Here is a 24,616-nt window from a genome sequence, read left to right on the forward strand (position 1 = left end):
GCTCTAGTATATATATATATATATATATATATATATATATATATAGATACTGTAGGCTGAGTTATTACATAGATATAGATACTGTAGGCTGAAATAATAACTATATATATGTAGATATATACTGTAGGCTGAGTAACCTTCAATGTGGAGAAATATTATATATAAATTAGGCATATATCTATAAATATCTATATAGATATATATACCGTATGCTTGCTTACCTTCAATATGAAGATATATGTATGTATTTGTATCAATATTTATTTATTATATATATTTACCCATTTATTTATATAGTCCACCTGCCCTGTTTCTCACCCGTGCCCCCGCCCCTCCACCTCAGCTAGCTCCAACATAGCTTCCCCTAACAGTACGTACATGTGTGTGAATGTGTGTGTGTGTGTGTGTGTGTGTGTGTGTGTGTGTGTGTGTGTGTGTGTGTGTGTGTGTGTGTGTGTGTGTGTGTGTGTGTGTGTGTGTGTGTGTGTGTTTATGTGTGTGCCTGCGTGCGTCTTTCTCTCTCTCTCTCTCCCTACCAGGCTCGAAGGCACGGAGGACAAGTTCCGGAACCGCGAGAGCCGCCCGGAGGACCTGGCCGCCATCGCCGAGCTTCGCGCCATGGTTACGGAGCGAGAGACGCTGGTCAAGAAGTTAGTGGTGCGTAGAGACACTACCGGGCGCAGGCACAGGTGGGACGGGTACAATGCCGAATAAGAGGGAGCACAGGCCCCCCCCCACCTACCACCCACCTCCACGTAGCCTCAGCTAACCAGGGATGCCAGACAGCTAGCCGCAGCTAACGGAGCTAGCCGGAACTAACGTTAGCTAGCCGGAGCTAACTGAGTTAGCGGAAGCTAACGTAAGCTAGCTAGCGTCACACGCACCCCCTGTTCAGGAAGTAGTCTAACCAACACCCCCTTCTCTCTTTTTTCTCTCTCCCCCCTCTCTCCTCGCTCTTACTCTCTCACCCTTTCTTGCAATTTATTTTCGTTTTTTTTGTCTTTTTGTCTCTCTCTCTCTCTCTCGCTCTCTTTCTCTTGGTCTCTCTCTCTCTTTCTTTCTTTCTTTCTTTCTTTTTTCTTTCTCTTGGTCTTTCTCTCTCTCTCTCTCTCTCTCTCTCTCTCTCTCTCTCTCTCTCTCTCTCTCTCTCTCTCTCTCTCTCTCTCTCTCTCGGTTTTGGTGTCATTTGACATAGTAATATGGTAAAAACTTTTTGTTTTTTAAACATAATCCATTTTAATAATCCAAAACTGGAATAATAATGTGTTTGATTTCGATTTTTATTTCATTTTTTGTCTTGTTTCATTTTAAAGATGTTTTGTCACCCACCCAAGACACGTCAGGTTGTAATACAAACCTTTTCTATAAAGCTTTTCCTAAGTTTTTTTTTTTATTATTTATACCCAAAGTAAAGGACACCATTTTAATTCCTCAACACTCTTTGCTACACCCGTTTACCTGATGAAACGTTTACAGTCCTCACTTGCATCAATCACAACGGGAACATCTGCAATCCCCATCCCCCATTGGCTTAATGACCTAAGGCATATTTTACGTCACAGCAAAAACGCAAATTAATTAAATAAAGTTGTTCTTCTAATTTGCTACATTGCTCCACCTACGGCCAACCCCATTGTTTTATTAATTAAAATCCACCTGTAATCGGATCCTTAAAGGTGACATATTATACCACCAGGTGTGAGTGTGATAAGCCCTTACAAGAAGTTTTGAAAATCTTCCTCTAGTGACATCACAATTGGGAGTGTCCACCTATAAAAGGGCCTTTATTAAATATTATACCACCGGGTGTGAGTGTGAGTAGCCATTACAAGCCCTTTGAAATACTGCCTAATTGGAACCGCCCACTTGTGATGTCACTAAAGCAATTGAAAAGGCAGGTTTTCAAAACGGCTTGTAACAGCAAATCACACTCACACCTGGTGGTATAATTGGGGACCTTAAGATGATTGTTGTTATTTTTGCTGGATCTGGAGACAACTAAAAGAAAACGAAGGCTGAAAGTGACAAATAAGTCTAAAAATAAAACCGTCTGTCTGGGCGAGTTTTCAAAAAACTATTTTTAGATGCAAGGTTTTACAAAGCCGTCCTGAAGTCACGACGTTTGGTCCGGAGCTTGGGAGGAAACGATGCGTTTAACGTCTTCCTGTCCCTTGTGTCACTTTACACTTAAGGCTGAGTTACGGTTCCACGTTGACGCAATGCGTCCTTAAGGACCCTTCTTGCGTACACTGCAAGGGCCTGACGTGCGCCTTCCAAAAAAGATAGCCTTGAGTCGAGGCAACGCAGAAGCAAGGGCTGTGATTGGTCCGCTCACTAAAACCTGACGCTGAACCAGGTCCACACAAGCGTCTGCGTGGTCATTGTGTTGCGTCGACGTGGAACAATGACTGAGCCTTTAGAAGAGGCGTTTAAATGCACTGCCATTGTTTTCTAACCTTATTAAACAAAAAGACGGAGTGTGTTGCATCAATTTATGTTACATGGAAATTCAGTTGAGCCATCACTCATTTGAAATCACATTCATGATGATTCATTGCTGTGCATCACATATCATCAACTTTATCATTGCACTTTTGGTAGTTGTAGTTTTTCTTTTAAATGTATGTATGTGTGAACAAGTGCCACAAAAGATAGGGTTAGGGTGATAAAGACACAAGTTTTGTCTTTTTCGAAAAAACACAATAAAAAATGCACGGACGTTACTATTTTGACCAGTTGTTTATATATGCAATACACTGTTATTTTTATACTTAAAAAAGCAAATCCTATGTGTTCATGTTTTACAAATACTGTCAGACTTTTTATGAATTGGGACAACTTGTCTAAAAAGAAAAAAAGTTCTCATTAAAACACACATGCTGAAACTATCTGCCTTTACGACATCATTTTTTCAGGGTTATGTATTTGACGCTATTGAATGTTTTCCAAATGCAATATGTTAGAACTACCAAGAAAGCAGCAATATCGCTCTCCATTTTTGGCTATACCCTAAACAAAACTAAACTCCCACCAGAACAAATTATGTTACTTGAATTAGTTTGAAGTATTTACTATTAGGCCAAAGTGTACTGTTAGGTGTGTGCTAATTAAATAGCTAAGTCTAAGAATATTTCATAATAACAGTTTCATGATGAAAGTGGTCTTGCAATGAGTCCGCAAAACGGCACTATTCCTGATCTGAAGGCTCGCTAACCACCATGCTACTCATACCCAGAGCTTTTCAGTGAAATACGTCCTAATATTATATCTCTCTTGCTACCGTGTTTCCATTGTCTATAAACAAATTGGGGTTTTAAAGACGGCACATACAAATATTAGCTCTGCCAATTCAGCAGCGACGTCAGACTTCCATTTTGAGCTTACTGTAAGCATAGCATTGAAGAAGAACCGTTTCATGCTTGAATGCTACGCTAGCTATCCTAAGATCACCAGCTGTCTGAGTATGTTTGTTTTTTGGTCCATTCAAACATTTTACTCAACAGGCTACTTTAAAAAAAATGGAGCATCATGAATGTTAAGTGATAAAGGTCCCATATTATACCACCAGGTGTGAGTGTGATTAGCCGCTAAAGGGCGTTTTGAAAATCTGTCTCTTCTTTTTTTTTTCTTCTTTTTGACATCACAAGTGGGCATGTCCACCTAGACGTGCGCTGGATAGATCAGTCTACCAGCCTACCCAGTGGACTGTAGCAAACGTTGCTTTTCTGTCCTTCATACATCTTGGGGGACATGTCCACTTGTGATGTCACTTGTGGCAATTTTTTTAAACGGCTTGTATCCGCTAATCACACCCACACCTGGTGGCATAAAATGTCACCCTTTAAAGTATTACAACTAAAGTTTGTGCGTTGTGCCTGCAAAGTGCTCAATGTGTTAGATGTGTGTACGCTTTAAAGAAACGTTTGACGTTGTAACTTGGTGAGAAAACTAGCAAATAAAAAAACTCAAAAGTTTCCTAAAAACAAACTGTTTTCTGCTAGGATGACAAGAAGTTCTACCAGCTGGAGTTGGTCAACAGAGAGACAGGCTTCAGCAAAGTGTTTAACTCCAGTGCCAACGTTGGCGTGATCAACCCACTGGTCAAGGTGAGCCTCCATTTAGACGCCTGCTAGCTAGCTCTGGTCGGGAGCGTATCTATGTACCCCGGGTCCTATGTTCCCCGCTTTGTATGTGACCGGGGAACAAGGGCCCTGTGAGCAAATCTTTTTTTCGTAGGATGGTAGGGGCATGTACCGCCTTTTTTCGCCTCAGATTTTCCTGTGATTGGTTAGAATGCCTCTCCTCCGGTTGGTTATGGTAAGGGTTAGGTTAAGGGTTAACCCTCACCCTAACCCTAAACCTAAACCTGACCCTAACCCTTTGCACCCAGGGAACATAGGACCTGGGGAACATAGGGATGACCCCCTCTGGTCTTCCTACCTGCTGATCTAGTTTGTCACATCTAGCTAACATCCAACCTGGTGATGAAACAGGGTATTTTCAGTGCTCAGACAATACCTACTAGCGTTCAGCTCATGGTAGGGACGGTCACCAACCTCTGGAGGGACCAGAGCTAGCTAGCTAGCGTCCATAGATAAATATACTGACTAGATATCACATTTAATAAGCCATCTTGCCGCGGGTTGATTTTTCTGACATGTTTGTGGTAATGATAGTAAAAAGATATCTATAAATCGATCTTGAATTTTCTGTGTATCATTACCACAAACACACGTCTGACGTAGGTTCAGGCGATATCTAGCGAGTATATATATCTATGTGTCTTCTGAAGGAAGAGACAGTCACCTACCTCTAGAGGAAACAGAGCTAGCTAGCTAGCTAGGGACCAGAGGGGGTCATCCCTATGTTCCCCATTTTAACATTATTTTAGAGCTATTTTAAGGGCCTAAAATAATGTTAAAATATAAAATACTGTTACCACCTTTAAGGAAACAAATTGATCTTTTCGGAAACACCTTTTTTGTTGTGGTTGTGCTTCATTAAACATCACAACACAAAATGATTAGAATAGAGACTGATTGATGTTAATATTTCGGTCAGCTAGGTATGCTAACATAGAATAGCTTTGAAAAGCTGTTGATGGACATTAAGCTGTTGGTCACAAGCAGGTGCCATAACGCAGCAGAATACGCCAAGGTAAAGGTTTGGTTGGTTGTTTGTTGGTATTACGTCATGTCATAATTTAGGTGGCAGAAAGAGAGAGGGATTCGACTATTAATCGCTATCGTAAGACTAGCGAGCTAGCTATTGGACTTTGACTTTATCTGCGAAGATCAACTTCACTTCTAAGAGACTGTAAATGTGGACGTACAGTCCAGATGTATTATGTCGGAATGTTATAATAATTCAAATAACATTTCTACACCCAGGCTATATTGAAAGGAAATCCCCAAATGCTGACCGCTATTTCCTAAGAGAGATTTTTCTAAGGTCGTTTTTTTCTTGCCCTCCTGTGGGCTAAGGTCAGGGAGTTGTCATTTGGCCTGTTGAGCCCTTTGAGACATTACCAGTGGTTAAGGGCTATACAAATACAACTGAATAGAAATTATATTAAATGAAATGAAATTATATGATATGATAAGATATTCAATTAAATCGAATTTAATCTACCTTTGTTTCCCCTTTTCTTAGCCTTCCTGAAGCTATGAACATGTCCTCAACAAACGACCAATCAGAGGAGGCGCATGGAGAAAGAAATTATGAAATACCAGTAAAACAGAAACAAGCGATTGTTGCAACATTGCCCTCTCCGACAAAAAACAAACCGTTGAGTCAAAAGACGTGTGTTCAGACAGAGGGCTAGTTTAAAGGTCCCACATTATACCACCAGGTTTGAATGTGATCAGCCGTTACAAGCCGTGTTGAAAATCGCCCTATTTTGACATCACAAGTGGCGTGTCCACCTAGATGTATGACGGATAGATGAGCAATGTTTGCTACAGTCCACTGAGTAGGCTGGTAGACATATAGATAGATATATCCAGCACACATCTAGGTGGACACGCACACCGATTTTCAAAACGGCTTCTAACGGCTAATAACACCTCTTGGTATAATATGGGACCTTTAAAAGGTGGACTTCCAAAGTAAGCTCTGTCTTCCAGTCAGATTGAATCGCATGTTTAAGTGTGTGCACTGTGTTGTTGCTTTTTACAAGCAGACAAAACGTTCTAAAACATGTCAACATCCAAACTGTGTCGGTTAAGATCCACAGCTAAAGGTAGAGTTATGGTTACACGTCGATGCAACGCAAGGGGGTTTACGGACCCATTACGTCCTAGCGGACCCTCCTTGCGTAACCCGCAAGGGCTTGAGTTTCGCCTCCCAAAAATGTTAACCTTGTGTCAAGGCGATGCAGCAGCAAGGGCTGTCATTGGTCCGCTAACTACATCATTTCCGGCCATTCGCTTTTCCGGTTTCACTTGCCTAAACACCGCCATTTTAATAGTGTGTTTTGGTCGGACAGGGGAAAAGCCGGCAGGTAAACAAATAGGCTACAATGAGGCTATCAACGATAGACATCACATGAGTCTTGGTCGGTCGGTCAGTCTTTACAAAAAACATAGCGCCCCCTACCGGTGGGGCGATGAATTGCACAGCGACACGAAGACCCGAAACAGAACCAAAACAGGTTTGCGACTGCGTCGAAGTGACTGCATAGTCATTCCGTCGCGTCAACGTGGAACCAAAAACCAACCTTTAGACTCTGTTAAGACGGGACCCCTTCGTCGAAGCATGTGAGGACAGACGATGGTTAAATAACAAAAAAAATCTGTCAAAGCTGCTGTCTTTCCGTTTTAGTGTTTCTCTTTTACATTTTAAATGTCCCATGTTACACCACCAGGTGTGAGCGTGATTAGCCGTTACATGCCCTTTTAAAAATCTGCCTCCTCCTGTGTTTTAATGACATCACAGGTGGGCGTGTCCACCTTGCTGTGTGACGGATAGATGAGCAACGTTTGCTGCAGTCCACTACAGGCTGGTAGACTGATCTCTCCAGCACACATCTAGATGGACCACTTGTGATGTCAGAATAGCCCGATTATAAAACGGCTCGCATTGGCAAATCACATTCACACCTAGTGGAATAATATAATATTTAACATTGCTGATGCACAATAATAAAAAAAAATGGCTCTAATCAGACACCCACACTAGAAAAAAAGCTGATTGTTTCTTTGCAACCCAATTTTTTTTCTTGATGCACATTCGCTTTTTTAAAACCGATTTGAATTCCAAAACTCAAAAATTCCCTAAGTCATTCGCCTCACACTGCTTTCTATCTGAATATATACCGTAAAGTTTCTCTTGCCATCGATTTCACAATTTACCTTCCTATAAAATAGGAAGGTAAACTGATTTGTTGTTATCACTTAAAGTCATTATTTAATCCTAATAACCTAGGGAGACCTATCACCTGCCACCATTTAGTTTTCTGGTCATATGACCCAAATTAAAGTGGTTATTATCTTATCTGACGAGGTCATCAGGAAATTTTTTAAGACGAAACGTTTGAAGGTTTAGGGGAAATGTCACCAATTTATTTAAAGGTGACAGATTATTCCACCAGGTGTGAGTGTGATTAGCCGTTATAAGCCTTTTTGAAGTTCTGCCGCTTCTGATAACATAAGTGGTAAGTGGGCGTGTCGACCTCGATTTGTGACGGATGGATGAGCAACATTTGCTACAGTCCACTGGGTAGGCTGGTTGATTGATCTATCCAGCAATCTAGGTGGACACACCCACTTGTGATGTCAGAAGAGGTCGATTTTCAAAACGGCTTGCACCGGCCAATATGGCTTTGACTCCGAACTTCGTTATTCGAATATAATTTGAATATCAAAAAATAATTCAAAATTCGAACGAATATTAGGCAGCCCTTAATATTCGAACCTGTTATGGGCAGGCCAAGAGGGAGAGACGTCAGAGAACCCGACGCAGTCTATTCATAATATTGTAATGACCACGGAAGAGGCAGTGAATGAAGTATTGATTAGACAGCGATTTATTAGAAACCTAATAAACCGTTGGAACACGCAAGACCGGTAACTAGTGGTGCAACGGTTCACAGGTTTCCCGTGATCCGTACGGATCAACCCTCACGGTTCGGGACGCAACTGAGCCGCGGATCGGCTAATTAAAAAAAAAAGTTGTGCGTTCACGTGATCAGCGCATGTTTAAAGGACAATTCCAGTATTAACAACATCATCAAGTATCGTAGCGAAATACAGTTTCTGTTGTGTTTTATTTGGCGTTCCGTAAATCCCATGGAAACGGAAATCGGAACCGGACATGTTTATGTTTGGTTGTAGTCTTTTCGCTCGGTTCTCCGTATCAACAGTAGGGCTAGAACCGAGCGAAAAGACTACAACCAACCTCCCTTGCAATGAGCAATGTGTCTTCCAACCGAAATCAATGGATTTACAAAATGCCAAATCAAACGACAGAAACTGTATTTCGCTACCTACTTGATGAAAAAAAAGATGAGGATGTCTGCATTGCCATGGGAGAGTATAGACTAACTCTCCCCAGGCAATGCAGACATCCTGAATTGTAAATCCAGGGTTAGGGATTACTTACTATCCATGTTAAAAAGAAGAAGGAATAATGCCTCAGATGCAATTTTTTGTAAATATTGACTATGCTTAAAGCAAGCAGGATTATTACCTAATCTTTCACTTTATTTTGTTTTTACACATTTGAAGATTTTATTTAAAGTCACATTTGTCTTGTTATCTTTATTGTTGTTGTTGATCCGAAAATGATCCGACCCGTGACTCAAAAAACGTGAAAAAAAAACCGTTTTGTGATCCGTTGCACCCCTACCGGTAACCATAACAACGCCGGTAAACAACCCCGGAAAGCCCAATCCAGGTCTTACTGAAGGCATTTATTTAATGGTCAAAATATTATTAATAAATATTCGAAAATATTCGAATATTAATATTAATAAACAAACGACCTTCAAATATGGTTTTGGGCATAAGTCAACGCCCTACTGGCCGATCACACCCACACCTGGTGGTGTAATATTTCACCTTTAACTTAGATACCAGACCGCCATACTGAGTTTAACGCCATAAGAAAATGTGTCTAAAATATTTTTTTTCAATGGGCTTTACCTGAAAAGCACAAAAATATTAAGACTATGTTACTGAGTGGTTGTCTTATAGGAAACCTTGTACAATTAAGTTCATGATTTATAAATGTACTTCCATCAATCCTTTTGACTTTAATACCGAAGCAGCAAAACTAGGTGGATATGATATCGAAACCTTAAATATTGTCGAACTTGTACAACATCAAATAAGTATTGTTAAAAGCTGCTGACAATTGTAGCATAACAGCTTCTTTTTTTTATTACAAAAGTGGATAAATCTTCTTGAAGGGAATTATTTAATATTTTAATTATTTTATTATTTTATTTTATTCTTTCCATTTGTAAACTTACAAGCGGTTAAACTAGACACATAATTTGACGTTCCTTAATTAAACTAAACAGTTTATTGCAACCAAGAGAGCAAATTCATGTTTTTTTTAAATAGTTTCTTGGTTTTGGAAGGATCTTTCTACACATATATATTTGAGAAAACAAATGCAAAAAAACGAATTCATCCATTTATTTGCAACAATTAAACTAAAATGCAAATAAATATGGGGCACGCCTCTTGACCAATTAGCCCTACCTTGAACACTGTGAAGTATTACAATGATTTACATTGTGTTTTCCTGCATACAAGCAATCAACATTAAAGCCTTTATGCATTATACCTTTGTGGGACAACCCGGCAGATCCGTAGTGCTCCAAACATTATTCTCCAATCCAGTCAACTGCTGGCCAAACGCCGTACGTCACTCCACAACCTGATAATACATTTCTACATTCAAAGACTTAGCCCCCGTTACTTTATTGTCAAAGAGTTTTGATTAAACTTCCCATTAGAGAAATTTTGGTTTAAATTTTGAGAATATTCAAAACGTTATGAAATATATACCTCCACTCAAGGAAAAAGGATGTATCTGCACTCGATAATCGATTAGGATTTTGGCATGTTCACAACGTCACTTTATTTTTTACTTAAATGCACAAACTTAAAGTTCTTCCATATCTAATCCTTTTAAATTAACCAAATGAAAACTAAATTATAGTAGTCTCCTGTTTACTATGCTAATGTGTGAATTTTCAATATATATTTTTTACTATTTTAAACATTGTTTAGAAATGGCATTGTTTTTTAATGATCTGAATGGGCATTCATAAACTAACGTTGTCATGTTGCAGGAGTTTGCTCCAATAAATGTAAAAGTGCTGGAAAGGTTTTTCTTCAGGAGGTGACAGTCCAAGTAATTTCAGTATATATAAACCAAGTCTTACTTTTGATCGTTTGTAATAAATAATATGCTTTGTTCATGAATGTGATATTTTTTTTGCAACCCTGCACAATATTGTGTACAGTCGATTTTGTGAGAAGTATACAATACAATAATAATGAAAATTCCTAGAATGATAGTGTTTATATTTATATCATGGTTTCTGTTCTATGTTATGAAACAGTAAAATCCTTAAACATTGAACCTGTTCACGTGGTTGTGTGTGTGTGTCCGTGTGTGTGTGTGCGTGCATTATAATATGAATCTTGATTGAAAAAACTTAAGTTCTTAAGTGTTTCACGAAGTAACTCAACTAACTCTCGTGCACACAGCCAAGGACAGTATGAACAGTAAAAGTGCAACACTATTATCATTTTCAATCAGTTTTGTCCACAAAACATCTAGAGACCCAGAGCCAAGCAGAGCTAAAGTTGGGTCAATAGCGGTTTTCATATAATTGCCATGTGTGCTCTATAGCTTAGCTTCAAAATGCTATGAAATGTTGCACAGGAAAGCGTACCGATGATAGCGACCCTAGTTCCCTGCGTCACATCACTGCAATTCAGAGCAGAATATCTGTTGAATATCTTTTTAACTTCAAAAAACAAACCAAAAACACTTTCAACATCAGCTACCTCTGCGAAGCAAAACCGAATTCTGTGGGAAACACTGTAATGCGTACCGTAACGTTATGAAGTATAAACAACGTCCAACATGCTCATTATGTTTATTATGATTATTTTGACCACAGATATCAACACTCAAATTGTAAGTTGGCAAGTTAACGCTATGTTACTTGTGGCTGTTATAACGTGGGATGTCACTGTAGGCAACATGTGGGATTCAACCATCAACCATATCAACCCAGTGCTGCGTTCCAATATCCACACTATCCGCACTCACTATACTTAGCTTGAGTACGCAGGGCGTTCCAATTAAGATCGGGGCGAAAATAAGTGTACTAAAAAAAGGTCAAACCGCACAGTGTGGATAGATGCACATTTTTCGTACTCATCGGCAGCCATCTTAGCCACATGGCGGAAGAGGGCGGAGCCAGGCTGAGCCAACGTCGGCGCATTTTCCAGATAGCCTGAATTAATGGAGTCGTTTTGTAGTTTTCATAGCTGTTATAGCTTTTTATAGCTGCTAGGCATAAGAGTTTACAGTCCAAAGCGGGATGTTTATTGCGGGGGAGGAGCCGCGGAGGCAGTCATGATCGTAATTTGCGGTTAGTGCACCACGGAGTAATTGATTTTTACATGACTGACATCTGAAAATTAGGGCATTTAGTGAGTGTGGTGTACTGTGTTTAAGTGTACTCATGGAAGTATGGATATTGGAACACAGTACAGGTCTCAACGGCACTATATCTATTAAGCATACATGCGTCAAAGAACATAGCCCGAGATTCCTACCTACACCAACTCATTACAAAATAAAACATATAAAAAGGGAGAATTCACTCGTAGACTGCATAGTTACTCATAGCGGAGCACGCACACTGCTTCAGGTTCAACCTTAAATTGCACAACAAACAAAGGGAGCGCCACCTAATGGCACTACATGTTATAAAACTGACTGTTACACTATTTCAATAGTAGTAACTGACATAACGGGACTAAACGTACCGTGAATTAACCTATAATACATTAACTCCTCCGTGATAAGGAATTCCACATCAGTGACGTCAAATGGGCTTTCTTCGGCAATGGCGGCGAAGACTACAACTCCCATGATGCCACGGTACTCGCTACTACGCCTTTGCTGTTGTTTTGATTTAGCGACACCTAGTGGCAGGAATGAACACATCAAACCTTTAGCAGACATTAACATGACAATCTTCAAGAGTATTACTTTAAAGGTTACATATTAGGTCACTAGGTGTGAGTGTGATTAGCAGTTACAAGCTGTTTTGAAAATCGGCCTCTTCTGACATTACAAATGGCCGTATCCACCTAGATGTATGACGGATAGATGAGCAACGTTTTCTACAGTCCACTGGGTAGGCTGGTAGACTGATATATCCAGCACAGATCTAGGTGGACACGCCCACTAGTGATGTCATATGTCATATTTTTCGAAACGGCTTGTAAGGCTAATCACACTCACACCTGGTGGTATAATATGTCTCCTTTAAAATTATTTAAGTGTGCTTCTGTCCTTTAGGTGAGTGTGTCAAAGTGTGTGCGTGTGGTGGTGTGGGTTTATCCAAAGCGCTTTACAATATTGGCGGACATTCACCCATTCATGCACACATTCACACAGCGACGGCGGAGTCGACCAGGCAGGGTGTCAGCCAGTAGGGTGACACCCTTACTCAGGGATTACCAGCCAACGCAATCTACCTCCTTGAGCTACTGCTGCCCCCAAAAAAGAAAGTAGGCCAAACCCAAACTCCCCCCCCCCTCCACCACCTCCACCACCTCCACCACCTCCAGTCAGTTCATTGGGTGTTCAGCTACTCAGCAGCACGATGATGTAGATGAGCAGGAGGCAGATGAGGATGAGGGTGAAGTTGACGAAGAGCTCCTGCAGGTTCCTCTTGGTCTGAGGGTTCATCTCGATGTGCGACGCCCGGCGAATGGCCGTCTTGGTCATGTGCTGCACGCGCTCCATCCTGGGAGGGCTCTGGGTCTCGGCCTTGGGGCTATCCGGCTGGCTGGCGGTCTGTCTATCTGTCTGTCAGGCTTGTATCTGTCTGTCTGTCTGTCTGTGGGTCGGTCTGTCTGTGGGTCTGTGTGTGTGTGTGTGTGTGTGTGTGTGTGCGTGTGTGTGTGTGTGTGTGTGTGTGTGTGTGTGTGTGTGTGTGTGTGTGTGTGTGTGTGTGTGTGTGTTTTTGTGTCTGTGTGTGTCTGTGTGTCTTAGGCGCGTCAGTCACGTGAGTTGAGTCTTGAGTTCTAAGCTCACCAGGCTTCTTGGGTTTGAGTTGGGGATGAGGTCTTTGGTCAAACTCTGGACTAGAGCTTAAGACTGGGCTGGAGCTGAAGACTTCCGTCAAACTCTGGATAGGAGTTGAAGACTTTTGTCAAACTCTGGACTGGAGCTTAAGACTGGACTGAAGTTGAAGACTTCAGTCAAACTGTGCCTTGCAGCGGCTGGTTGTGTCATGAAGATCTGGACCAGATCAGTGTCGATGCTTGGTATTGCAAACTCATTTAAAAAGATTACGGTGCAGTCACACTCTTCCCTTTACAGCTGATGGTCACCTGTGGATAAATGAAGAAAAGACAAGTAATGGGTACAATTTAGAATGTATTAAGAGTACTAATCAAGTGAATGATGAATGACATTTTTGTGAATACATTCAGCAGGGTTGCAAACTCTCACGCATCTGGATTGTCACTCACGCTTTCAGCATCAATCTCTAGCTCTCAAGCACACGCAAGAAAATCAATTTTTCTCCCCTCTCAATCTGTTAATTTTCTGTGAATGACTAGACTAGACGTATTGCTTCTTAATGACCGGAGAGGAGTGTAAGGCCCCCTCCACACATGCGAAAGAAAATCTTTTTTTTATCTGTTTTCCTTTGATGCGTTTCAGAATTTTTGTGAAAATGTATCTAGCTGTAGAAACGCTGTACACTCAAAAAAACAACTCATTGGATGAACTCAATTAAATTGTGGGCAGGATTTCCATCCAATAAATATATGCTACCCCAACCTAAAACAAGTCCATCGATTCAATACAATGTATTTGAGTTCATCTACCAATTTTTTTTTAAGTTGGTCCAGCTGAAACTAAATTCATCTATCTAATGAAATTAGATTGAGTTACCACTGCATATTTGTAACAAAGAGAGGTAAACAAAAGTTATTATATTAAAGTAGTTAAAATAAATTGTGTTTGTTCAACCTAAAAATATATGGTTCATTGGAAATGAATTATTCAAAAATCCCCCCCTCCCATTCTACCCCCTACCCCAATATAACATACATGAGACATTAGCTGTTTGAGGTTATTTTATTACAGGGTTCCTACAGATTTGTTCAAGTCAAATTCAAGTCTTTTTAAGTCCCTTTTAAGACCACTTATATAAAAATTAATACCTATTTCACGGCCTATTTTACAGACCTACCGACAACGTTTGTTCAAAATTTGGTCATTTATTTCAACAAATGTGAAAATGTGGACTGTAAAGCATTATGGAATGATGGAATATTGCAGCATAGTGGTGAGTACTTACGCCAACAGCACAGACTCCTTAACAATAAACAATGAAAATCAACTCAACAATAAATAAAATTATGATCACACAGTCAACTCCTAAGCTCTGCACTCTTAGCAGCGATCTCTTTATCAAGGAGAGCCAGTTCTGCCAACTTCTCCTTATGGCCTCTCCGCAGGATGTTTGACCTGGTGATCAGGCCAGCCATCTTGCTCCCTGCCTTCGCTTCAGCCTCCTCAGCCATCTTGTCCGCATCCCTAGCCAGACCCTCAGATACCTCCTGTACACGTCTCCTCTTAACCTTCAGCTCCTCAAGACAGTCCTCTGCTTCCCTCCTCTTGAGAGCCTGGTCTTTTGCCTCCCTGTTCCTTCTTTTGGTCTCCAGATGGGTACGAAACCTTGTCCTTGCCCTTGCTACACTTTCCAGTAGCGGTTTACTGAGTGGAACCTGGGTATCGGGTTGGGGAAAGAGAACCAGATTCAGTGACAAACTCGAGAGACCAACTATGTTGATTCTATCAACTTTTAAGTCAACAGCATATTACTACTCCAGACAGGAGTCATCTTACCTTGGTAACACCTCCATGTTGTATGATGTAGCCACACACCAGTCTCCGTGTGACCACAGTATCCTCCGCCAAGTTATCAGACTCCACCTCTTTATTGATTGAGAATCCACGCTCAACTGCAGCTTGACCGTGGGAGAGGATGAGCAGCTTCTTGCAGAAGGCCCACAGCTCGGGATAAGGCTCCATGGCGCTGCTCAGGAAGATGTCCAGCCTCTTCTGCATGGGTTGAAAGGAGAGGAAGTCCTCACTCCGGCTCTCCAAGGACAGGAGACTGTCAAACTGCTGCAGTATGACATCCCCTACGACAAAACAAATGAGAAAATAGAGAAAAACATTGATAAATCTGTGGGCATTACCAGCTAATTAGATTGAGGATAAATTCATGTGTAGCCTATAATTTGCCTTATTCTTACCCGAAGAAGTATCAGTAAGCTGTTTGTCCTGGAGAAACCTTTGAACCAGCCCTTTCATGTGATTCCTGCCTCTTTCTGGTTCTCTATACATTACTGACGGATCCAGGCACACCATCTGCCTAACAGTCAGATACTTGAGGGGGCTCTTGTCCTGCACTTTCTTGATCATGTTACTCAGTCCCTGCATGCACTCTCTCTTGAACTCGAGAGCTCTGCACCTTTGATTCTCTAGAGAGAGAAATTAGCCATGAATATAGAACATGTCTTCAATGACACCTGGTTCACCCTAACCATTTGTAAAATTATCTTTTGAAAACATCACACTACCTAAAGGACTGACTCTGCACCTAGACCAATGCCGATGTTTTGTGGGCTGAGCCAGATGGTCTTGTCTGTGACATCCAGTTTGGTCAGCTGCAAGGCAGTGATATCGTGTAGTACCTTTTATGAAGCGTCTGAGTAGACTCTGTCAACAGACAAACACAAAAAATGTCTGGTGCGGCACATTAATCACCAACATCAAATTATCTTTTGATGATTCACAATGTAGCCACTATTTTTTACACATCCTAACCACAAACCCCATTTTGTCATAATGGATCAATTGAGCCCAATCAGTTTTACTATATTAAGCTAGCTCAAAACTGAAATGAGGCCTCACACAGCCACTGCCTGCCAACTCAACCTTTAAAAAACCATGTGAAATTCTTCTGTTCTTTACATTATCACGGCAACTTTACAGATGCCAATTTATAGAACAGCATGCAATAGCTCCCACTTTGGGACTACTGAAAAAAATGCAAACTTACCGAGAGTAAATTGAAGTCGCTCGCTGCAGGCAGAAGATGAACAAAATGGCGCGCTGCTTCAGGGCATGGAAAGAGGGGCGTGGTCACCTCACGTGCGCATACTTCCGTCATTGACCTCAATCTTTTTGGGTTGAACGGATAGGTCAGCAGCGTCAGCGGAGACGATGAATACATTTTAAGTTGTACGAGTTAAACTATTTTGGTTTTTATTTGAATTAATATATATTTCATTAGACAAATAGAATATTAATTTGTCACATCTAAGAAGTGCTTGAATCATTTTTATGAGTGTAGTATATATTCAAGGCCATTCTGTGGCGCTGGTTCTCAAACAATAATAGAAGGCAGGCAGAGAAAGCTGTTTTTAAACCTTTTAGATCAGAGGTCTCAGAGTCAAGGCCCGCGGGCCACTTGTGGCCCGCCGGCCGACATTTTGTGGCCCTCGAGTGGTCGTCAGTATGTAATGTTAATGTGGCCCGCGTGTCTTTACCAAACGCGCTTTGGCCCGCATGGGCTACCATAGCAGGCAGCCAGCCAGGTTGCTAGGAAACGCAGCAAGCAATGGAGTGACACCAAGTGGAAGCGTAGCGTCACATCATGTCCCTCTCAAAACCCAGTGGGAAAAGAAAGGTTGACGATGTCCACAGACAACTTCATGAAAGGTGGGAGTTAGAATATCTTTTTGTTGAGCACAGGGGAACCCCTACCTGCCTTGTATGTGCTGAAAAAGTTGCCGTTGTCAAAGAATACAACATCAGACGCCATTACTCAACGAGGCATGCCGAGGAGTATGCGAAATACCGGGGAGATGAGAGGGAGAAGCGAGTCACAGACCTAAAGAAATGTTTCACCTGGCAACAAACTCTCTTTAGGAAACCAACCGACGAGGCTGATAAAGCAGTAAAGGCCAGCTTTACACTGAGCGAAATGATCGCTAAGGCAGGAAAGCCTTTTACAGAAGGCGAGTTTATTAAGGAGTGTATGTTGCAGGCTGCGAGTATTGTCTGCCCCGAAAAGAGAGCTCAGTTTGCCAGCATCAGCTTGTCACCTAACACAGTGGCAGAGCGTGTTACCGAGCTGTCAGGTAACATTTATGGTCAACTACGTCTTCCCTCAAGCCAAATGTGGCTCAGCTGTGTGAGAGAAAGCGCTGTCAGGTCTCTGGCTGCAAAAAGTAGACAAGAGAGTCCTATGTTCTGAAGAACTGTTCAATGTTCACTTAAAAAAGAGACTTGTTCTTACTTCCCTGGGTAAAAAAGGTACAATTAAAATTACATTTTTTTCCGGAGGAATTTATGTTTATAATTACTGTTCATGCACTTTGAGATTGTTTACATTGCAATTAGAGCTGTCAGTTAAACGCGTTATTAATGGCGTTAACGCAAACCAATTTTAACGGCGCTAAAAAATTTATCGCTCAATTAACGCAAAAAAAAATAATAATAATTTTCTTTGGCTCAAAACAAAGAAGCAGTAGCCTGACTGCTATGTTCAAATGACATTTGTTCAAAGCAGTCGTTTAATTGCACTATAGAATCTTTTTTTTATATCGTCCTGTTTTGATCAGTATATGCCAATGTTGTTATCAATAAAAAATCATTTGCACAAGGCAAGCTTCACCATGTTGATAAGAGAATTAAAATGAGAAGAATTATGGGACAAAGAAATCAAGGGATATTTAGCATAGAAAAATATTTTTTTTTTGCGATTAATCGTGAGTTAACTATGACGTTAATGCGATTAATCACGATTAAATATTTTAATCGCTTGACAGCTCTAATTGCAATACAAATTTAATAATAATAATAATAAATGTCGGTTGAGGAACTGTTATGTAATAATAAATACTGTGAAGGTTGGAACAGTTGTTTTCTAAATTAAAAAAAATAATATTTTTTTTTCAGAGGAATTTATTTATGTTCTGTTTATGCACTTTGAGAATGTTGAACTGTTGATGAACTGTTAATAATAAATATTGAGAAAATTGTAACAGTTTTTTTTGTATACTAAACACCCTTTTTAAGCAATACTTGAGTACTTGTGGCCCAACCTCAGCTAAGCTCTTCCTCCAGTGGCCCCCAGGTAATTTGAGTTTGAGACCCCTGTTTTAGATTGAGCCGAAAATACTTTTCAATGTACAGTTAGTAATGCCATTTACCAAGGGGATGTATTTAAAGCTACAAAAATAATACAAATCAAATAAAACAAATTCGACGGAACTCTAGGTTCTATGGCCAACAGCTGTAACATCTGTCTACAACATTTTCACCGCAGTATTCTCTGATCGTTGATTCGCTGAAAACCTTGCACCTGATACGTCAGTTGCGCGTGAAAAGTTCGGAGAGATTTCGGAGTTCGGAGCCCACTAATGCGCGTTTGAAAGCTTGGATGGCAAGCAAGGTAAGCAGATAAATAGCCAAAAATAATTAGATCTATGGTCTAATAAAATTGTAGGCCTTGTCACTACAGACGTAGTCTTGCCTAATCTAATTGTGTGCCAAGACACTTGCTACAAACTATAGTTGCAACTGTTGTTTGAAGTGCGTTATGTAGGTGCTAGCAAATTGCTCAATAACAATAGGCATGGAACAAATTACTATTTTGTTAGATGAGCAATAAATTAAATGTACAATTGGGAAAAGCATTTCATTCTATTTTTCCTTTCTTAACCCTCAAGGTGACGTCAGCTGGTCAGGAGCAGTCAGGGTGAGGTGTCTTGTTCAGGGACACCTCAACACTCAGCTAGGAGGAGACGGGGATCGAACTAGCAACCTTGAGGATACCAGCCAACAGGTTCTACCTGCTGAACCACATGCCGCCCATTAGGGGTTCATTGGTTAGCTATGTTGCCTTACAGCGAGACCTTCCCTGGGGTTAGCTAGTATGTTTTCTCAGAAGAAACACATTAGGCTCTGTGGAGTGTGTGTGTGTGGTTGATGGCTGGTTTCAGCAGCCCCACCAAACTGGCCTGGACTGACTCAAACCGGTTGGACTCCTATGTTGGACTCCCAGGTTGAACACCCCAACACTCCCTGGCTGGGGTGTTCAACCTGTTAAACCAGCCATCACCACACTCACTCAGGGAGATGGATCACCTGCTTCAAGAATCAATATTCAAGACCTATATGGTCACATACATATAGAGGAAATGCAGTCAAACAAAAAGTTGCTGTGCCTTCGGAGATTGTGCGACATTCAAAATAGGAGATATTAAAATAAGGTACAATTGAAACAATGAGCCCTGTATAGAATAACAAATCTGTAACAGTCGTCATACAATTATAAACTATGGTAAATCTTCATTTACCATTGATGATTTATAGGGATGTCCGATATTGGCTTATTTGCCGATATCCGATATGCGATATTGTCCAACTCTAAATTTTCGATTCCGATATCAGCCGATACCGATGTCGATATTTGGGTTATTTATTTTTCCTCAACCCTAATTTAGGTAACATTACATATCTCCTGTTGTGGAATTAACACAACATGCTTAATGTTATTGTGATGCCCCACTGGATGCATTCTTGAATGCAACAAGGCTTTCCAAATGTTAACATTGTCTGTGCAAAATAAGAAAAATACTTCAACTTAATTTAAGGGAAAAGTGCCATGTTTATTTTTATTTTTTTAATGGTCTCAGACAACAGTTTGGATTACACTCTCCCTGAGATAATCTTGACAATGCCCACAACAAATAGGGCAAACTTGACTTCACAAATGATAAAACATTGTACCTGAACAACTATGTGCAACATAGCAGTATGTTTCTTTAACTAAAACTCAATAACCTTAATTGAATAAATGCACAAATATGAGTCAATTACAATGTGCACTGTACTGCACAATTTTGAAAACATTTATTTGAGCTATAAATAAAAAATAAATAAAAAATAAAAATAAAAAAAAATCGGTTTTAAGGCAAAAAAAAATCCGATACCGATATTGACCGATATTACATTTTTATGCTAATATCGGGCCGATAATATCGGACATCTCTAATGATTTACCATTAATTTACTGCACGTGTGTCTGTGTGTGTGTGTGTGTATCAGTGTCTGTGTGTGTGTGTGTCTGTCAGTGTCTGTTTGTTTTCCATTCCATAGCAGTGAGGCTGATCACTTTTGTGTATTCTCCAACAACTGCTGACGTTACCAACTGATAAGGCCACACACACACGCACATGCAAACACACACACACACACAAAGATATACACAGACACACATACACAGACGGACACACACAGACACAGATACACTCACGCATACACTTACACAGACAGACAGACAGACAGACAGACAGACAGACAGACAGACAGAGAAGCACACAGACATTAACCCACGAACATACACACACACACACACAGATGGACAGACAGACAGACAGAGAGAGGCGCACACACACAAAAACACACACACGTAAACACACACACAGCCTCATACAATTTAGACTCGTGTTTCACTACTAGTATAACTGGATGAACTAGAAGTTAGTTGCGTAACACATTCAGAGCAGACTAGACTTGACTTGCTAGTATTGGGCGTTTTAGTGGTACTAGTACGGATGTACGAAGTTCGTCATGTGACACATTCTGAGAGACAAGGAGAGAACAGTGAAAGAGAGAGAGACCAAGACAAAGAGAGAGAGCTTAACCAAGAGAAGTGAGAGTGGCAAAAGATTCCGACCCATTTTGCTCTATTTCTAATCGTTTAAAATTATATCTGTCAAATTAATATACAATACGATGCGTTTTAATCACATAAACCCGTTCCGTTGACAAATAAGGAAATCTGATTTAACAGTATTTTGGAAAATAAAGTTACAATTGAAGAATGCAATTCAAATTTTTCACTTACTTCTCATTTTTCAGATGTAGACTATTCTAATGTTGTTTGTTCGATTAGGTTGGATAATGTTTTCCTTTTGTTCGATTGTGAATGATTCGCGTATTGCTCAGTGGTTGACCGGTACAGCTTGAAGTTTATACTAGTTAGAGTTAGTTAGACTAGTAGAGTTTCCTACCTTAAGAGAGGAAGAGCGGCTGATGTGAGAGAAGAGAGAGAGAGAGAGGGTCTGTGGCTGACGTTTGCAGAGCAGCTTGGACTGCACTGGCAGAGCTGGGAGGAACATGAGAGAGAGAGAGAGAGAGAGAGAGAGAGAGAGAGAGAGAGAGAGAGAGAGAGAGAGAGAGAGAGAGAGAGAGAGAGAGAGAGGGAGAGGGAGAGGGAGAGAGAGAGAGAGGAATAGGGAGCAAGAGAGAGAGGAATAGGGAGCAAGAGAGAGAGGGGAACATTACCATAAAGTTGATGAAAAACAGGGTGTGGTGTGTGTGTGTGTGTGTGTGTGTGTGTGTGTGCACCTTAACTGAGACAAATCTCTCTGAAGCTCTGGTGCAATGAATCTGATTTTATTTCGAAACAACCACGTTGAATACAGTGACAGATTAATTGCCTATGGCTGACCAGGTTTCTTTAAATTATTAGAATATAAATAAAACTGTAACTTAACTTTTGAGAGACAGAGAGGGGTAGAGAGGAGAGAGGGAGAGAGGGAGGAGGAGAGAGGAGTTAAGAGCTGGCCGCCATATCTCCAGCGAGGGCTGGGGAGAGTGAGGGCAGGGAGGGGGGGGGTGAGGGGGCGAGAGAGGCTGTAAATGCCAGGAGAGGCAAAAAGTATTCAGACGCGTTCCCTGATGCCTCACTCAGTCCTATTATCACTCTCTTCGACAACCTTTCTCTCCCCCACAACTCCTCTCTCCTTCTCCCACTCTCCTTCGGCCTTTTTCTTTCTCTCTCTCTCTCTCTCTCTCTCTCTCTCTCTCTCTCTCTCTCTCTCTCTCTCTCTCTCTCTCTCTCTCTCTCTCTCAACTGCAGTATTTCACCATGTAAGGCTACATATCTGAGGTGCCTAGCTGCATACCATTTTTTTCTTTGTTCAGTTTGCTGGAACATTCTCCATGTTTATTTGTTTCATTTTCCAAGCGGAGAGAATAGAAGGATAGAATAGCTGAGTGATATTTCTCGTTGGACAGAATAACAAGCAGAGCTGATAATCTTGACATTTGACCCCTGACATATTATCTTTGCTGACTTTTTTAGAAGCTGAAGGTTGTTGGAAGAATAATGAAATAATAACCTCAGTTGAAACTTTGTCAGTTTGTGTCTCAACACAAACTGGTCCACTGTTGCCATAGAAACGACACACAAACACAAGGCCATAATGTACAAGAGACAATATTATAAAAGTATCTTAACCCTTTTCCATATTACAGTTGAAGGTCAACTTGAATATTATAATAAACATAATAACGTATGACAGCACTGTATGTTGCTGCCTCTCTCCTCCATGCTAGTTGTTGTCAATGTGTTAGCACAGAAGCTACGTCCATAACAGCACAAACAGCCAGTTTGTTAATCTCCCTGCTGCCTCCCATAGCGTAGCTTTCCATTAGCGTTGACGTGCCCAGTGACCATATAAGGTTGACTCATTCCAACTGTTATTTTTACTTGTTTTTCCGTAACGTTTGCCTCAATTCTCTTGAGTAGAGACCAAACGAGGGCAACTGGTGGAGAGAGAACCAGGACATGACCCCCTCACTGGGTGAACTGGTCTAGTCTGGGACCATGTCTCGGAGTAGAGCAGGACATCTGGTGAAGACCTCTCTCTCTCTCTCTCTCTCTCTCTCTCTCTCTCTCTCTCTCTCTCTCTCTCTCTCTCTCTCTCTCTCTCTCTCTCTCTCTCATTCAAAAAAGCTTTATTGGCATGAGAAGTATACATTTGCATTGCCAAAAAGTAAAATAAACAGCCTTCTAAAATAAAAAGTAAAATGTTAAGGTATATATTATAATAATAATGAGTATGAACCTTTAAATACAAAATACCTATACATATCAAATGTTCAACTATAACAGTACTTTAAAAAGTAAAATTTGCGATACTATAAAGAATTACAAAAATTACAGTATCTCGTATAAACGGATAAGTTAAAGATACACTCTAAATACACAGTATTTACATTACGGAGGATTAGTGGAATTATTGTGTGCAGAGTGAGTCCAGGGGGATGAGTCTATGGGGAGTTTGAGGTCCTTCTCTCATCACAACAGGTGACGAATCTTGCTGCGTTCGCACATTGTTGTATTTCTCCCAACAGGCATGGCAGTTAGTGAGCATCTGGAGTGTCTTTGAAGTCCTTGCATGCCTTCATAATCTGTGGGAAGTGTGTATTCCTGATGTCTTCGTATGACTGGCAGGAAGTCAGGAAGTGCAGTTCTGTCTCTTGTTGGTTGTGTGTGCAGTGGGACCACAGTCTGTCTTCTCTTGGGAGCCTGGTCAAGGATTTCCTCAGTTTTGGGTCGGTCATGGTGGTCAGGTATTCTGCCACGGTGTAGTCTCTGTTAAGGGACAATTAGCATGCCGATTTTCTCTGGTTTTTGGTGGACTCTTTCCAATGTGCCAAATACTTTTCCTTTTGTTTTCTTATAATTTGGTTTTGCCTGATGTGTTGGTTGTTGTGTGTTGGACAGATTCCCAGGACAAGCTGGCTAAGGGGACACTTAGAGACACTCTCTCTCTCTCTCTCTCTACCTCACTCTCTCTGTCTCTCTCTCTACCTCTCTTTCTCCCTCTCTCCTCTTTAACCCTCTCTCTCCCCTATCTGTCTCTCTCTCTCTCTCTCTCTCTCTCTCTCTCTCTCTCTCTCTCTCTCTCTCTCTCTCTCTCTCTCTCTCTCTCTCTCTCTCTCCCCCTGCCTCTCTCCAGCTCTTCACAGTTCTCTAGAGAGAAACATGTGGACTTGATTCAATGTACTTCTAACCTACCTGATGGCCTAGTAGGACAGTACCCTGTTGATTGCTATGCTGCTGTATAATGTTGCAAGAGACACAACTTGTAAAGTTGACACTTGAAAAATGAAAAATGGGTTGCCTTAGCTCAGGAGGTAGAGTTGGTTGACTTGTAACCTGAAGGTTGCATTCAGACATTCCTCTCTGATTGGTCGAGCAAGGAAGGGATTTGAATCAACACGAGATGATATAAGGCGAGTTTCAGATCAAGCATGCGTTGCGTTGCCTCGCATAACATAATGCATTCTGGGATAAAAAAAGTCTGAAAGGCTGGTGATAACTTCCGTATGCGAGATGCCACATGACTTTAAAAACTCGCGGGATTGCTTTTCTGTGCATAAGGTCTCAAATTGTGCGTTCCAGAGCCCATCCAAAGCAATGGGATGTGGGACTTATCTTACCTGAACTGTACTAGCTCGA

At 41.0% G+C, this 24,616-nt stretch overlaps 3 protein-coding genes across 7 annotated transcripts in view; 1 reads left to right on the forward strand and 2 right to left on the reverse strand.

Moving 5' to 3' along the window:
* The window catches only part of fam184aa (family with sequence similarity 184 member Aa), a 51,787-nt gene extending 45,869 nt beyond the window's left edge, over positions 1–5,918 (forward strand). For 2 of the 3 annotated variants that reach the window (XM_030359969.1, XM_030359970.1), the window contains 3 exons: positions 540–657; positions 4,002–4,106; positions 5,653–5,918. In XM_030359969.1, coding sequence (XP_030215829.1) covers positions 540–657; positions 4,002–4,106; positions 5,653–5,661 — 232 coding nt within the window. In that variant the 3' untranslated portion in view covers positions 5,662–5,918. Of the gene's footprint in view, positions 1–539; positions 710–4,001; positions 4,107–5,652 lie in introns of those variants that run through there. The other variant, XR_003977228.1, reaches the window with a different exon arrangement.
* Positions 5,919–9,627: 3,709 nt separating this feature from the next.
* On the reverse strand, positions 9,628–21,480 carry pln2 (phospholamban 2). Of its 2 annotated transcripts, none has more exons than XM_030360034.1 (2): positions 21,375–21,480; positions 9,628–13,598 (listed from the first exon to the last, which is right to left on the reverse strand). In XM_030360034.1, the coding sequence occupies exon 2, from the start codon at positions 13,006–13,008 to the stop codon at positions 12,847–12,849; it is 162 nt and encodes a 53-aa protein (XP_030215894.1). In that variant the 5' UTR covers positions 13,009–13,598; positions 21,375–21,480; the 3' UTR covers positions 9,628–12,846. The 2 variants fall into 2 exon arrangements, with proteins under 2 accessions (XP_030215894.1, XP_030215895.1); XM_030360035.1 differs by having other exon boundaries at positions 21,209–21,461.
* On the reverse strand, positions 14,339–16,984 carry LOC115546513 (uncharacterized). Of its 2 annotated transcripts, XM_030360029.1 has the most exons (4): positions 15,867–16,984; positions 15,540–15,767; positions 15,127–15,425; positions 14,339–15,005 (listed from the first exon to the last, which is right to left on the reverse strand). In XM_030360029.1, exons 2-4 carry the CDS (start codon positions 15,724–15,726, stop codon positions 14,649–14,651), a joined length of 843 nt encoding a protein of 280 aa, XP_030215889.1. In that variant the 5' UTR covers positions 15,727–15,767; positions 15,867–16,984; the 3' UTR covers positions 14,339–14,648. The 2 variants fall into 2 exon arrangements, with proteins under 2 accessions (XP_030215889.1, XP_030215888.1); XM_030360028.1 differs by having other exon boundaries at positions 15,540–16,984.
* Positions 21,481–24,616: the final 3,136 nt, after the last annotated feature.

Source organism: Gadus morhua, chromosome 7 (assembly GCF_902167405.1).
Source record: "Gadus morhua chromosome 7, gadMor3.0, whole genome shotgun sequence".
Taxonomy (NCBI): domain Eukaryota; kingdom Metazoa; phylum Chordata; class Actinopteri; order Gadiformes; family Gadidae; genus Gadus; species Gadus morhua.